The sequence below is a fragment of the Lipotes vexillifer genome, unplaced genomic scaffold, assembly GCF_000442215.2.
Source record: "Lipotes vexillifer unplaced genomic scaffold, Lipotes_vexillifer_v1.1 scaffold1130, whole genome shotgun sequence".
Taxonomy (NCBI): Eukaryota; Metazoa; Chordata; class Mammalia; order Artiodactyla; family Lipotidae; genus Lipotes; species Lipotes vexillifer.
The window spans coordinates 289,828-304,735 of NW_006797877.1; the positions used below are offsets into that span (position 1 = coordinate 289,828).

The 14,908-nt window shown below is 41.9% G+C and overlaps 1 protein-coding gene across 1 annotated transcript in view; it reads right to left on the reverse strand.

Moving 5' to 3' along the window:
* The window catches only part of DZIP1 (DAZ interacting zinc finger protein 1), a 53,843-nt gene that overhangs the window by 11,148 nt on the left and 27,787 nt on the right, over window positions 1–14,908 (reverse strand). Inside the window, exons 11-15 of the mRNA XM_007469919.1 lie at window positions 13,864–14,004; window positions 13,374–13,422; window positions 11,818–11,874; window positions 9,461–9,517; window positions 3,627–3,686 (exon numbers count right to left, since the gene is read on the reverse strand). Of these exons, the coding sequence (XP_007469981.1) occupies window positions 3,627–3,686; window positions 9,461–9,517; window positions 11,818–11,874; window positions 13,374–13,422; window positions 13,864–14,004 (364 nt within the window). The remainder of the gene's footprint in view (window positions 1–3,626; window positions 3,687–9,460; window positions 9,518–11,817; window positions 11,875–13,373; window positions 13,423–13,863; window positions 14,005–14,908) is intronic.

Sequence of the window (14,908 nt, forward strand, 5' to 3'; positions counted from 1 at the left end):
TCTTTTTTTGTGGTACGCGGGCCTCTCACTGTTGTGACCTCTCCCGTTGCAGGGCACAGGCTCCGGATGCACAGGCTCAGCGGCCATGGCTCACAGGCTCAGCCGCTCCGCGGCATGTGGCATCTTCCTGGACCGGGGCACGAACCCATGTCCCCTGCATCGGCAAGCGGACTCTCAACCACTGAGCCACCAGGGAAGCCCCAAGTAATGCTATACTATTATCATTTGGAAGTCTATTCTCCTAACAAAAGAATTTCGCCCAAAGGAGGGGCCACCAAATGCCACTGCCTAGGTCTGGGGCTGCAGGCGGGTCCTCACAGATACTCCATTGTTCCGTGGTCTTATCCATCTCAGCAGATGGAATTTTTAGGTTCTGATGGCATGTGGATTTGCAGAAGATCTTGAAAATATGCCCTTTGGTTAAGATGTTTTCTAAATACTTGTCAAGTCCAGTAGTAAAGAATATTTCTGTTCGTTAATTAACAGTTTTGCTGAAGGTAAAACTGGTCAAATTACTACTTGTACATTAAATAGGAGGGAAAATCCTGCATGATGATGCTGTTCTATTCTTTGCTTTGGTGGCTTGCTAAATCAAAATTATGAAATTTTATGTGATTCTATATGAATAAAAATCAGAAGTAATCTTAAACTTTATACTGTCAGCATTCATGCTGTTGTTTTCCCACCAATGTTTTTCCACTATTCTGAAACCACACACACACAAAAAAACACTTCTGTCCTAGGAACTGAATCCATCAGAATCTAGAGGGCTTAGCTGCAGCCACAGCTGTCACTGGCTTTGGCTGCTGGTTGGCCATCAAGTCTGCAACTGTCTGGGGCTAAAAGTAAAAGGACGTACCAGGAGAGAACCTGGAAGTCATGGAGCTACCATTGAAATAGATGCACCTCCCACCCCAATTAGGCAAAGAAAATTCTTTGGGCAGCATCTCAGATATAAGGAATGACACAGAAGCACGGCTTGAAGAGAGACTCTGGGACATGGGGCCACATGCAGGGGTCAAGTAATGCCCAGATGGATTGGCCAGTCTAGAAGAGTTGCAAGGCCTTTGATGGCAGTAACCGAACTCATTTGCTGACTGGTCTGGGTTCACCCTCAACCCCTGAAGACAAGTTCATTTTGATGTCCAACTTCCCCCAAATGATGGAAGATTAAACATTTCCCTCTGTCCTCAAATTCCCTTTACATGTTTGTGCTCGCTTTGGAAAGCCATTTGTGAATAATTAGAAAACCCTTGATAGGAAGAACTCTTACAAGGCTGGCGCTGGCCGACAGAAGCGAGAGAAAGAAGGTAGAGTGGATAGGAAAAAATAATAATAGAGTTTTCACGTAAAGGTGAAATGAATTACTTGAAAGACAATCAGAGCTGAAGATTTTAAATAAAGCACGTACTGCTCACCAAGATCAACAAGACAAAATAATCTAGAGATCAGCATTTCCTCTAATTAAAAATTTTAAAGCATGCCCAAGCAGATGGCCAGACTAACGCACACGTGTGATCAGTTACATCAGACTTACAACACACCATTTATGGTAAGCAAATAATTGTAGCACAAAGCAAGTAGTAAAAAAACAAAACAAACAAACAAACGCACAGAAAGCAAAACGACGCAAAACACAACAGAATTTCTGAGTTGGAGGGGACTTGATCATCTAGTACTCAATCTCTTCATTATTCACACGAGGGCTCTAAAACCAGAGGTAAAGAGACTTCCCCAAAGGCGACCCAGCCAGTCCTGCAAAGGCCGGATCAGTCTGCCTTCCTCCATCTCTTTGTTCTTTGCATTAAACTACGGAAAACAGAAAACCTGGACTTTAGTTCCAGCACTGTCACTAATTAAACTCGACGACCTGGAGCAAGCTCCTAATCCCCCCATATTTCAAGTTTCTGAAAAATAAAATAGGCCCTAAGGTCCCTCCTGGCCCTCACATTCTAACATCCTACAGAACAGCAAGATCAAGTCTGCCTCGACACAACTGTCAGAAAGTAAGGATGAAGAAACAGTCTCATATGAGTTACTTCTTGGTAAAAAGTTGTACTGTTTTTGCAAACCATTGCTAAGATTTATCTGCACAGGCATTTGTCTGCAAATGTTAGTACAAGCTGAGGAATTTATTGATGGCAATTAATCTGCTGCCAGCATGCTGGCTCCACGGAGGCACCAGAAAGATGCGGTCACTGGTTTCTGTGACAGTGCGCTGGGACTTGGCTGTTCTCAGCGGTCCTCAGCACTTTCTTATCCCTCACCAGAGCTGTGTCTGAATGCGTGGAGGGTGGCAAAGATTATTTTCTTTCCCAACTCAGCTCCCTAAATGTGGCAAGAGCCGATGATGGTGCTTGCTGTCAACGATCCCTAACTCATGCCTTACATGGTCTAGGTAGACTTCTAAAAGAAACACAGGCAGAATATGCAGTGGGTGAAACCTGAAACTGAAATGGAGACGATGGACAAATCAGGATTCCTCTTGGAAACCAGCTGACTCGTTTTTAAATGAGTGTGAACTACATGACTTGCGATTCCAGTTTCAAAATTTTGGACCCTATCTATGAACCTCCTGATACATTTCATAGATTCTTCTGAGAATAAGGGATTTTGTGTTTCAGACATCAATAAATGATACTTATGTAGGAGACAGAAAGCATGTTACATGCAAGTAAAATGAAAATACACATCATGTAGATGTTATAGATATGCCTGATGTAGTCCCTTCTCAATTTGTAGCCTTGTACAAACAAACAAACAAAAAAAACTGGAAATGTCTAGAGAACACATAAAAAGTTATAACAAATATCAAGAATTTACATACTAGAACATATAATTTTACTTCTCTTCCTAACAAAAATGACAAAACCAGAGCCCATGTAAATATTAACAATTTGCTTTCTCCTAAAGAAGTGAAATATGGTAAAGCATTATTATTACTAAGGAGAAAATTATGATAAACTGATTCAAACATAATTGTTTTAGGATAAATCTAGCATTAGAAAATATTCTTAATAATGTAAATATTCATAAGCTTCAAAGATTAGTTGGTAGAAAATAAGTTTTATTATTACTACCAAATAAAAGAGGAGGCAGTAATAATTTTAATCATCTCCCCAAACCTGTAACAGCTCCCAAATTCTGCCATTAAGATATTCTGCATGTAAATATTCCACATTCAGAGCTTAGACATTATGCCTTCCTTGCTATTAAAAACAATTTTTGAAATGGGCACTTCACCTATTCATTTCATAGATTCAGGGCATGAGAAATAGCTACTGTGATACGAATATTTTTGTATAATCTGGCACACAACTGTGTCGACTTGTCATCTGATCAAAAAATCTCTGCATTGACATAAAGGCTTAAAATTTTTTTTCAAGTTCACTGACACAGGAAATTTCTTATTCATATGTTAAGAAACAGTAAAGCGGGGGAAAAATATAACAGCACATTGGGGGAATAGGATGACAGAATACTACATGTAGATTGAAAATGTAATCCAAACCTAAATGTCTTCCCTAATTTTGGTACACTACGATAAAAACCACTGAACCATATTTCCAAGGCTTGGGTTTTAGCATCTAAATGTGATTGATGCAGATATAACCCCTCTTTGTTACCTTTTTCTTCCTCTGAAAGTTCTTCTATTGGTTCCAGTATGTGCGATGAGAATGCCTGTTCTATTAATGAGGAAAAATAAGAATAGTACAAATAGGACGACAGCAAAGTAAAATTAGTTCCTTTCAAACAATTTTGAAAGATATCATTCCACAGTATTTTAACCATGCCTAAAATAGCAAGAATTTACTGGGAAAAAAATATTAAGGCAGCCAGTTAAAGCTGGTCGCTTTTCCATAGTATCTTCCCTTGCTACGTATTTTCTGTTAACTCCACTCTCAGGAAATTACATTTTAAATAATAAAGTTAAAATTTATTGCTCATCAACTTAGTGCCAGACATGATTTTTTTAAGGCACAAGAACACAACTGCAAAAGATCTCCTTCACTTATCCCTAAAAATATTTTCCTTGTATCTTGACCAGGTGGCTAGATAGAAAATTATTGAAAATATTCTATTTCCAAAGGTAAAAACATAAAAAATTCCCAGGGCCTTGGGATTCCCACTTCTTGCCAGCCCCAGGGTCTTTAAGTGGAAGGACCAGAATGGTAAAAGGGCAAGGAGAGGTATCCTGGGGTCAGCAGTAGGACTAACACCCATTCTTATACACCTTCATGTCCCTAAACCACGTTTCAAGACCTAGTTCTGCTCCCAGAGAGTCACCAGGGTGAAGCTGAGGAGATGAGAAATGAAGATGGGCTTTTCCCAATCCCACCCCAGAACAGTGGCCGGCGGAGATGAGGCCTCTGGGTGACTTCCCAGGGAAATGTCACTGTGCCCACACAAGGAAACCCACAGGCAGCACAGATAAAGGAAACCCCATCCAATCAACAGAGGGAAAGCTCCTTCTTGATTCTCCAGGTTTTGGCTGAAGGTGTAACTAACCACAGCAGCCAGGCATTAGGCACAGAATGAAATGCAACCAAAAGTCTGACTTAGGAGGTGCCTGGGCCCCCTCATCTTCAGCCTGGAGACTGACATGGGGCACCTGCCCAGAGAGCTCTCCACCTGCTCCCACAAAACAGGGGTCATTTCATCCTGCCACCAGACCCCAGGGTGGGTGAGTGGGGAGGCTAATGATAGCAACAATTCCTGAGTGCTCACCGGGCTGCCAGGCACAGATCTAAGAGCTTTGCACGTATCACCTCAGATTTACTACCTCCTACTTTGAAGGTCTGGCTTTTAATTTACTAAAGGGTGTTTCTGATACTCTATTTTAGGCATATACAAATATACACATACACACACATATACATATAATAGGAATATACAAATAAATATGTACTATATTTAGGTGTTTAAAAATAGGCTCTTACAGCTTGTTCAGCAATCTACTCAACATATCTGACATTGACTGTATGGGAGAAATGCATTTTAAACTACTTTCTTTTTTTTTGCGGTGTGCGGGCCTCTCACTGCTGCGGCCTCTCCCGCTGCGGAGCCCAGGCTCCGGACGCGCAGGCTCAGTGGCCATGGCTCACGGGCCCAGCCGCTCCGCGGCATGTGGGATCTTCCCAGACCGGGGCACGAACCCGTGTCCCCTGCATCGGCAGGCGGACTCTCAACCACTGCACCACCAGGGAAGCCCTAAACTACTTTCAAATGAACTTTCGGAACACAGCCTATTAGTAAATAGGAGTCCACTTTAATTTTGAAATGTAAACATGGCCCCGCAAAGGAGCATGTAATTCCATCCATGTAACACAATTGTTGAACATCAAAAAGGTGCTTTCATATTTGTTATTCAGCATCAAGATTTTAAAGTTATACAAATAAAGAAAAAAAATGTGTACCTATGTGTGGCGAGGGATGTTAACTAGACTTATTTTTTTATTTTTATTTTTTTTGCGGAACATGGGCCTCTCACTGCTGTGGCCTCTCCTGTTGCGGAGCACAGGCTCCGGACGCGCAGGCTCAGCGGCCACGGCTCACGGGCCCAGCCGCTCCGCGGCATGTGGGATCTTCCCGGACCGGGGCACGAACCTGCGTCCCCTGCATCGGCAGGTGGACTCTCAACCACTGTGCCACCAGGGAAGCCCTAGACTTATTGTGGTGATCATTTTGCAACATATACAAATGTCAAATCATTATACTGTACACCTGAAATTAATGTTATATGTCAACTATACCTCAATAAAAAATTTAAAAATTTTAAAAATAAAGTTATACAAACAGACTATTCTACTAGTTTGAACTGCTGAAAACAGGTTTTAGGAGGATTAAGCTAATCTCATTTTTTTAATTCACATGGTTTATATTTTATTGTACTTTATGAAAATGACGAATAAAGTTGTGAGGAAAAGTTTTATAAAATTTTACAAAATCATCGTATGCATTTTATTATCATTATATTACAAGAATAATCCTATGACTTATCTCTCTTGACTCAGGATTAATTGTCAAAATCTGACATTTCCTGCAGTGATGCAGCGGGCGGAGGAGGGGCAGATTCCTGAGACTGGGCTCGTATAATAATAAAGGCTGAGGAAGTGAGGTTGACCAGACCCCAGCTCCCAAAGCAGACTGATGTCCCAAACTGGGAGGGAAGGCCTGCCATTCTCATGCTTTATAAGCCACAGGTCCAGCCTCCAGTTCCTGCCCCGAGCTGAGATCTCCAGGGTGAGAGCTGAAACTCTTGGAGGCTTGAGTTTCCCCTCCGAACTTGCCAAAGGCCTCCAGAAAAACCCTTATGTCGGTCTCCCACCATTACCTCCAGAAGGAAAACTCACAGACTTTCACCAAGCCCTCTCTCCACGGGCTGACTCTGTTGGACCTCATCACCCCTCCCCTACCCTAGAAGCTAACGGTTAGCCAGTGCTTGCTCAGTGGCTTTTGCTCCAAAAGCCTTGCTTCATTCTGCACGTATTGGGGCCCATTGAAGAAGCCAAGACTCTTCACCCCATTTGGTAGGTAAGGAAACCTCGGCCCCTACAGTTTCATGAGTCAACCGTGAAACCAGACTGTCTGCTTCCAAACTCCAGACTCTTGGCCACGAAGCCCCAGTGCTTCCCTACTGGTGCTGCTGGGTTTGTCTTCTGGAATTTTCTGAATGGCACCACCATCCACCCAGTACCTGAGCTCATCACGTTCTGAGCCTTCTCTCACCTTTGGCCCCCAATCACTTGCACAGCCTTTCCACCAATCCCATGGAACAGCTGTTACGTCCACTTCCTTCTGTTTCATCACCACAACCCGATTCTTAGGTGAGGAATCTCTTAGACTATTTCTAACATACCCAAGTGATCTCCCAGCTCAGGTTCTTTGAACGCATCGGTCAGGCTAAGCTTCCTGTAGCCCAGCTCTCCAATCCTGCCATGCTCAGCCTCAGAACATTCAGCTGCTACAAAATGCCACAAGGACGACCCAAACAGCTTCAGCCCAGCACTCAGTGGTTGCCGTGAACAACCTAAACCAGCCTGTCCCTCAAATCTCTTTTTTTTGTGGTATGCGGGCCTCTCACTGTTGTGGCCTCTCCCGTCGCGGAGCACAGGCTCCGGACGCGCAGGCTCAGCGGCCGTGGCTCACGGGCCCAGCTGCTCCGCGGCATGTGGGATCTTCCCGGACCGGGGCACAAACCCATGTCCCCTGCATCGGCAGGCGGACTCTCAACCACTGCGCCACCAGGGAAGCCCCTCAAATCTCTTTTGCATACTCTATGCTCAGCCAAACAATTCGTCTGCACCAATAACTCACATCCAGTGCTTTCCTGCCACCTTTTGCTCCTACTTTTTGCTTTGTCTCAGCTGAAAGGAGAGTGCCCCCTCCCAGGGGCAACCCATGTCTTATAACTGACGGCCTCAACCCAGGAAAATTCCGAAGTGCCCACCCCAGCTCTAAAGCTCCTGGTCAGACCTGCTGAGGCCTCCGCTGCAGCTGCATCTGGGATCAACATCCCTTTAACGCCCAACCCTGCTTCTCTCACAGGTGTTGTCTGAGAGCACTGCCCAGATAGCACCCGCAAACCTCCAGCCCAGAGTCTGCGTCTCAGGGAACCCAACCTCAGCCGGTGAGTAATCACGAGATTTTTCATGGTAAAGGACCTCATCAAGCTTTGAGATAGAACAAAAGGAAAGACAGAGAGGAAGTTGGGCTAATTAATGCTGTGTGATACGTGACCAACCCTCACTGTGCCCCTGCCCCCCAGCTGGGGGTGGCCAGGCAGTGGGCCGCCACCAAGCCTCCTCCTCTGCCCCTACCCATTGAGATGCTCACAAATCAGCTTTGATCCCAATCCAAGGGCTGTGGGCCTCGTGCCAGGTCTGGCCGGCATTTAAAATGAGCATTTCAATCCCAACAGATGCCAGCAAGGGGGCATGGCTGATTCAGGCCAGGGTCCACACAGAACACGGTGCTCTAGGACTGACAGATTTGTCAGGACCCTGGAATCAGCCCCAGAGAGCATTACATGCCTACTGCATGCGTCCTTTATCGGGTACCAAAAATATAAAACGAAGAAAATATGGCCCTCATGTAATGCCAGATAGGAGGCTAACAAGAACAAGGTGGGAAACAAAAGAAACTAAAACACGTGTTGAGGTACAAAAAAGAAGTCGCCAGCAATGCCTTATAAAAATCAACCCTGCTACTGAACAGCACAGGGAACTCTATTCAATACTCTGTAATGGACCTATATGGGAACAGAATCTAAAAAAGAGTGGAAAAAAATCAACCTTAAAAAAGGAGGCAACAGAGAGACTTTAGACCTGACATAAATAAAATGAATAGAGAATAATTGCCAGAGATAATTTTCTCATATCTTCAATATTAAAGAAAGTTTCTATAGGTCAAACATACATTTTATCTCTGTTACTGGTTCAAAGGAAAAAACCCTGCATGTTCTAAACACTTGTAAATAATAACATCCAATATGTGAAGAATTTATGCATTACGTATTATAAACACATGCCAAAGGGAACCGAATCCACCTGAAATGATCTTAGGAAAAAAATAAGGGGCAATAAACACTTCATGAGTCAGTCAGTGAGTAAAAAGGATAATTACAAAAGGCCATGTTATATGGACCAAAATATTTATGAAGACAAAAAAGTCCAACTCGACTGACCATGGATTTAAGTCCTAACTAACAGGCTAAAAAGAAAAGTGGAATGAAGTAATCATTAGATTCCAGAAGCATTTGTAGGTAAGACAGGAAAAAGGTGGTCCCCCTCCCATCCTAATTCATTTAATATACAGCAGACCTTAGGAAAACAATATATTAAAAAGATACTATAAAAACTGTTAGCACCTTAGCTGTATAAAGATAAAACATGTCTATAAATATTCACCCTGTCTACTGGATCATGTTAATAACAGTTATCAGTCTGTGGCCTGGTCCAAGAACTGGATCCTGGCAGCAGTTTCATCCAGTGGTTCCTACTTTTTTCTTTTGGTTTCCATCACATGTCTTTTCTAGCTTTTTTCCAACCAATCACTGAAACTGTTTGTTTAAAAAAGGTGACTTGCTGCCACATTGAAAGTTATAAAAACAGTCACATATGCCCTGTGGCATGTGCTGGTTGGCTGGTCTAGTAGAAAGTCATCCTCTTACCCAATACCTATGACTTTCCCCCAAATATCATAAATGATCCAAGTACTACCCAGAGTTAAAATCTGTACCTGTGAGCCCAGCAATAGATACATTTTATACTTTACGACTGGTGGGTATGATCAGTTCACAGTAACATTACATAGGAAGACTGCAGTTTTATTAACTGCTTTGCATTCACCAAAATGTTTTGTTTGCATAATTACCCCACACAGAAGCACTTTCAGTTAATAAGTTACTAACTCAGGGTGGAAACTGTACATAAAACGCTGAGGCGTTGCTGAAACTTACCATGTGCCATTGTTAGACTTGACTTAGCATCCAAAGTCTGTGGGGCTGGGGCATTCACTGAAAAAGCATGAAAAGAAAAAGCTCACAGCGTTCTGTAATTATAGTGTCAGCACCTGAACATGATGATAACCAAATATTCGTCAAATTAGTCAAGATATATACAGACGATGAGGGACAGAAGACAAAGATATTACCGACTAACCTAAACCAATTTCTAAATAACAGCCTATTGAAATATAATTCACCCTCTTAAAGTATATAATTCAGTGGGTTTTAACATAGTCAAAGAGGCAAACTATTATACACAGGATGGATAAACAACAAGGTCGCACTGTATAGCACAGGGAACTAACTATATCCAATACTCTGTGATAATCCATAATGGAAAAGAATATGAAAAAGAATATTTATGTATAACTGAGTACCTTTGCTGTACAGCAGAAATTAAACACAACATTGTAAGTCAACTATACTTCAATTAAATTAAAAAAAATACAGTCACAGAGTTGTACAACCGTAACCACTATCTAATTCTTGAACATTCTCACCACATGTACACCTCCCAAAAATACCCGTATCTATTAGCCCCATCTCTCCCTCCCCCCAGCCCCTGGCAACCACTGATCTACTTTCTGTCTCTATGGATTTGCCTATTCTGGTCCTTTCATATAAATGGAATCATACAATTAAATATGTGGTCCTCTGTAATCGGCTTCTTTAACTTAGCATCATGTTTTCAAGGTTCATCCATGTTGTAGCATCAGCATGTATTTTTATGGCCAAATCATGTTCCACTGTATGGACAGATAACGTTTTATTTATCTTTTCATTAGTTGATGGACATTTGGGTTGTTTCCACTTTTTAGCTATTATGAATAATGCTGCTATGAATATTCATGTACAATAAACCAATTTAAAAAAACTACCCCAATCACGGGGCTGGAAGACACCGTGAGAAGGCGTTAATTCAGCCATAGCCTTCAGAGAGGAGTATTACCTGATTCAAGTAAGACTGAACACCCTGTACTTCAAAATATCTCAGAAAATTAGATTCGACAGCCCCTCTTCCAATATTTGACAATTCCTATCTGAGGTTCCTCTCTCAACTATTTATTTATTTATCTATTAGTTTACTGATTCTTTCCCTAGCTTATTAGAATAGATCTTTAATTCTAATCCTATTCTAAAAAATACTGGCCACAAACTTCAGCTACCCTATAGGCATACAATTTCATCTTTACAATGGCTAGTGTGAAAGTGTTCAACTCCTAACTATGGGTAAACTGCTAACAATTCTGGAAATATGGCCTTCAAACCCATTTACAACTTGCTAATCTAGATCCAGGTTTGGTAAACTACAGCCTGTGGGACATACCAGCCCCTACCTGTTTTTGTAAATAAAGTTTTATTGGAACACATTATTGTTCCAATATTGTGCTAAGTATAATTAAAGTATAAACAATAACTGAGTGTCTTTTAAATTTCCATACTTCTCTGAAATGCTTCTGTTCTCCCCTCAGCTCTACTCCTGGCACTTAAACTACCCTCTCCTCCTGAGCACCTGTCAACCTCTTCAGCTTCCAGAAGCAATATCAAGAGGCCTCAAGAAGCAGCTGAGCAGTTAAAACAATTAGCCCTTTCCAGTCAATTGTGCCAAATTCCCAAACATGCTCATCAACGTCCTTTCATCATCACAAGTCCCGGGCCCATATGAATGGTTGTTCAGTGCCCGGCCTCGGTGCAGGCCCTCTCCCCCGTTATTCAGATCCTGTACACACATGCTTTCTTGAATGGAAACAAAAATATTTCAACTATTTATTATTAAGAAAACAATCTGTCCATTTTGAACTGTACAGATTATGTCTTTTTGGATTCTGGCCAAATCCTGACAGCTCCGGAAGACAGCTGTGCTGAGCTGACTTCAAGTGAGTGACTGGTGGGACCATCACGTCAAACCCTGTAGCACTGGGTCTCAGTGATGCCCGAATGTGATGGCCACCACACACAGTCATGTGGTCACAGTGTATGACCTTGGGAAATCCAAGAGTACAAACTGCAGCGATGCCGAAGAAATTTTAGTTGTTCCTTTATTAGGCGAATAAGGTTAACAGGTAAGGTAATAAGGTAATAGTAAGCTAACAGGTATGGCTAACCCAAATCACCACAAAATCACGCGGATATTTACAATATTGGGTTGTAGAGCTAGGTCAAATCTGGGAACCAAAATAGATCATTATATAATCTCCAAACACACTGATGTTCAAAGAAATGTCTCTAAAAATAGTAAGTAGAAGTTATGTGTGGGTTTAGCACTTTAAAAATATCTTTAGAACCCTGAGCCTATTATAGAAACTTACTAGGTACAGTTGGGGTAGTTGGCTTAGATTCAAAAGTTTGCCAGGTTAAAGGATTCCCTGAAATAACAAAAAAATGTAAATTAATAACAAAAATCACACGCTAATCACACGTTATATTTTGCTAGTGTATATCTTAATATTTCCCTCCCCCAAAAAACAATGAAATTTACCAACATATAGCGACTTACCAAAAACAGATGTTTAACATACATCTTTTAAAGCTAACTTTTTTCTAAAATTAGTTTTCAAATGTGTATGCTGTCTAAGTAATTATACAGTTATTCCTCACTACCTGAACTCTTACTATTTCAAGAGAAGTTATAGGGAACCACCACCCTTCCCAAACCTTTATCTCAAAACGAGGGAAACAAGTGTGTAGGTCAATGTACAGGCATACCCCATTTTATTGCACTTTATTGTATTTCGAAGATGCTGCATTTTTTACCAATTGAAGGTTTGTGGCAACCCTGCGTTGTCAGGTGATGGTTAGCATTTTTAGCAATACAGTATTTTTTAATTAAGGTATGTGTATTTTTTTAGACATAATGCTATTGTATGCTTAATAGACTATAGTATAGTATAAACATAACTTTTATTATGCACTGGGAAACCAAAAAAATTTGTGTGACTCACTTTATTGTGATTATTGGCTTAACTGCAGTGTTGTGGAACTGAACCTGCAATATTTCCGAGAGATGCCCGTATCTCCCATGGCCCCCAGAAACAGGGAGGAAACCCAGCTCATAACACCCACTATCAATCCCCAGTTGGCATCCCTCAAGTAAACAAAGATGCCTTAATAACCTGAGATGTACAGTAACCAAGACTGGGATCACTTGGAAGAAAACCAGGCAAAAGGCAAGCTTTACGCTGTATTGGGAGACCCTGCACTTCTGGCTCCCAGCCCCCCTTCTAGACTAGCTCTTGAATGATATGGAGATGGATGGCTATCACTGCTACCATCAGTAGGTTGTATATCCCCCCACTATACTTAGAACAAACCCTTAACCCCAGCCTACCACAATGCAGAATCATGCAGCAAGGCTCTATAGCACTTTAGGATAATTAAGAGTTTAATATTAATAACGATAGCCAACACTCATGAGTGTTTAACAGGTGCTCTTTACACAGGTTCTCCCATTTCATCCTTGTAACAAGCCTATGATGTAATTACTACTAATATTCCAGCTTTAGAGCTGAGGAAACCGGGGCAGAGGCTCACAAAGCTACATAGTGCCAGAGATGGGAGTTGAACCCGGTCTGCCCCCAGACTCTGTACTTTTACAGAGTAAAATAAGGCGTCTTATTGCACATCCATCCAGAGGTACAGTTACTAAGCATGTATTATGTGCATAACGACATTCTGATAAAAAGGATAAGAGACCATTCTATGACAGTTTAGGTATTTAAAATTCTTCAACTCTTTGGGTTGTGGTTAGCACCACTTAGCACATCTTAGCACTCATGAACCATCACGGCCCAACATTCTTCTCAAGTCCAGCACACGGTTAGGGAGGCCCGCCTTGCCTCCAGCGCTGGGATCCTGGTCCACTTACCTCTGGGTTCACTGACACTGTTTAATGGTTTACTGGTAAACTCTTTAATCTGCAAAGGAGAACAGTCTTTCAGTGATCCATGTTTGAACTAGACAGGGACATACTGGATAATGGACAGATACTGTACTCAGTAAATGAACCTTTTCACTAAATCCTCCAAAGACACAGGACATGTGGACTTTAATGACATGGAGGCAAACGTTTTATAAAAGCAGCATTTGGATTCAGCTGTTTCTTTTGGTAATTACCAAAAGAAATTTTAGCTACCTTCACATTTATTCTGAATTCTAACTGAATAAATCTGATTGCTCTACAGTATTTTAAATTCCTTTAAAAATTATTTTATTTACTTATACAAACAACCACAGGGAAAAAATATTCTATCTTCTTTATCTTATCCAACTTAAAAGTGCTCTAAAATAAAAACACATGTTCTTAGATAAACTGCACTGTTTACATAAAAACGGTGCCAATATATACTCCAAAATACCTGTTGTCTCTGAGTGATGATCAGCTCCTTCTGCTCCTGGAGCCTCTGCCCTAGCTCTTCTATCCTTTTCTTGTAGAATACATTACTTGCATTTAGATCATCTATCATTGAGGTTCGAAGTTTCTCTATATGTGACAGGAGCTGGAAAAAACAATGAAGAAAGGCATTCATCTGCAAACTGCATGTAAATTTCTTCTTTTGGCAGTTTGTATATACATGCCGTACCTTCTTGCTGGCCTATGTTATCTACACACTGAATAACTCTCTGATCACCGTGTATGAAGGCCCTGGCCATACAAGGGGCTTCATCTCTGTTCCCAGGGAGCTCATGGCCCAAGAAAGCCAACACTGATGATGTGAACAGCGGAGGGAACCTGAGCCGTTACATGAAATCACACACGGACGAGCAAGGATAAGGACCAAGCCTTTTCCCTCAGAGTAGCTCCAACCCCACGCAGTACTGTTCTCACACATCCACATGCATCATCCCAGCTGGAAAGTGCACTCCCTGGGCCGGAGAGCCCACTTGAATTATTTTATACGCCCAGCAACTAGCACGGTCTCTGGCTCTTAGCAGGTTCTCAATAAATATTTACTGAGAAATGGGAGGTGGAGGGCATTGGGGGTAGAGGAAAAGAGGAAGGGAGGGAGGGGGAGGGGGAGGGGAAGGGAGGGAGGGCGGGAACAGAAGGAAGAGAAGCAGAGAACAGATCCAAAGATGCACAGATTCATCTTTTGAGACTTAACCTCAGGGAAGATCAAATACTGGACAAGAATTCAAGAAGAATTTGTTTTCAATAATTTAAGGAAACATTCTTAAAACAACTTCGGAAGTTGCTTAAATAGAAGAGAAAATACCCTTGGTAAATGGCACTAAGGACATTCCAAGCCTACGGCCTGGAAACAGACACAGGGATGTGCAGGTCAAATAAAGGGGGGTAACTGTGTCTGAGAGAAGCACAGAGAATGCCTGGAGCAGCATTTCCTAACTGGCGAGGTTTTTTTTAACAGACACTCAACACGTGTAGAGGCTGCGTTAAGCATT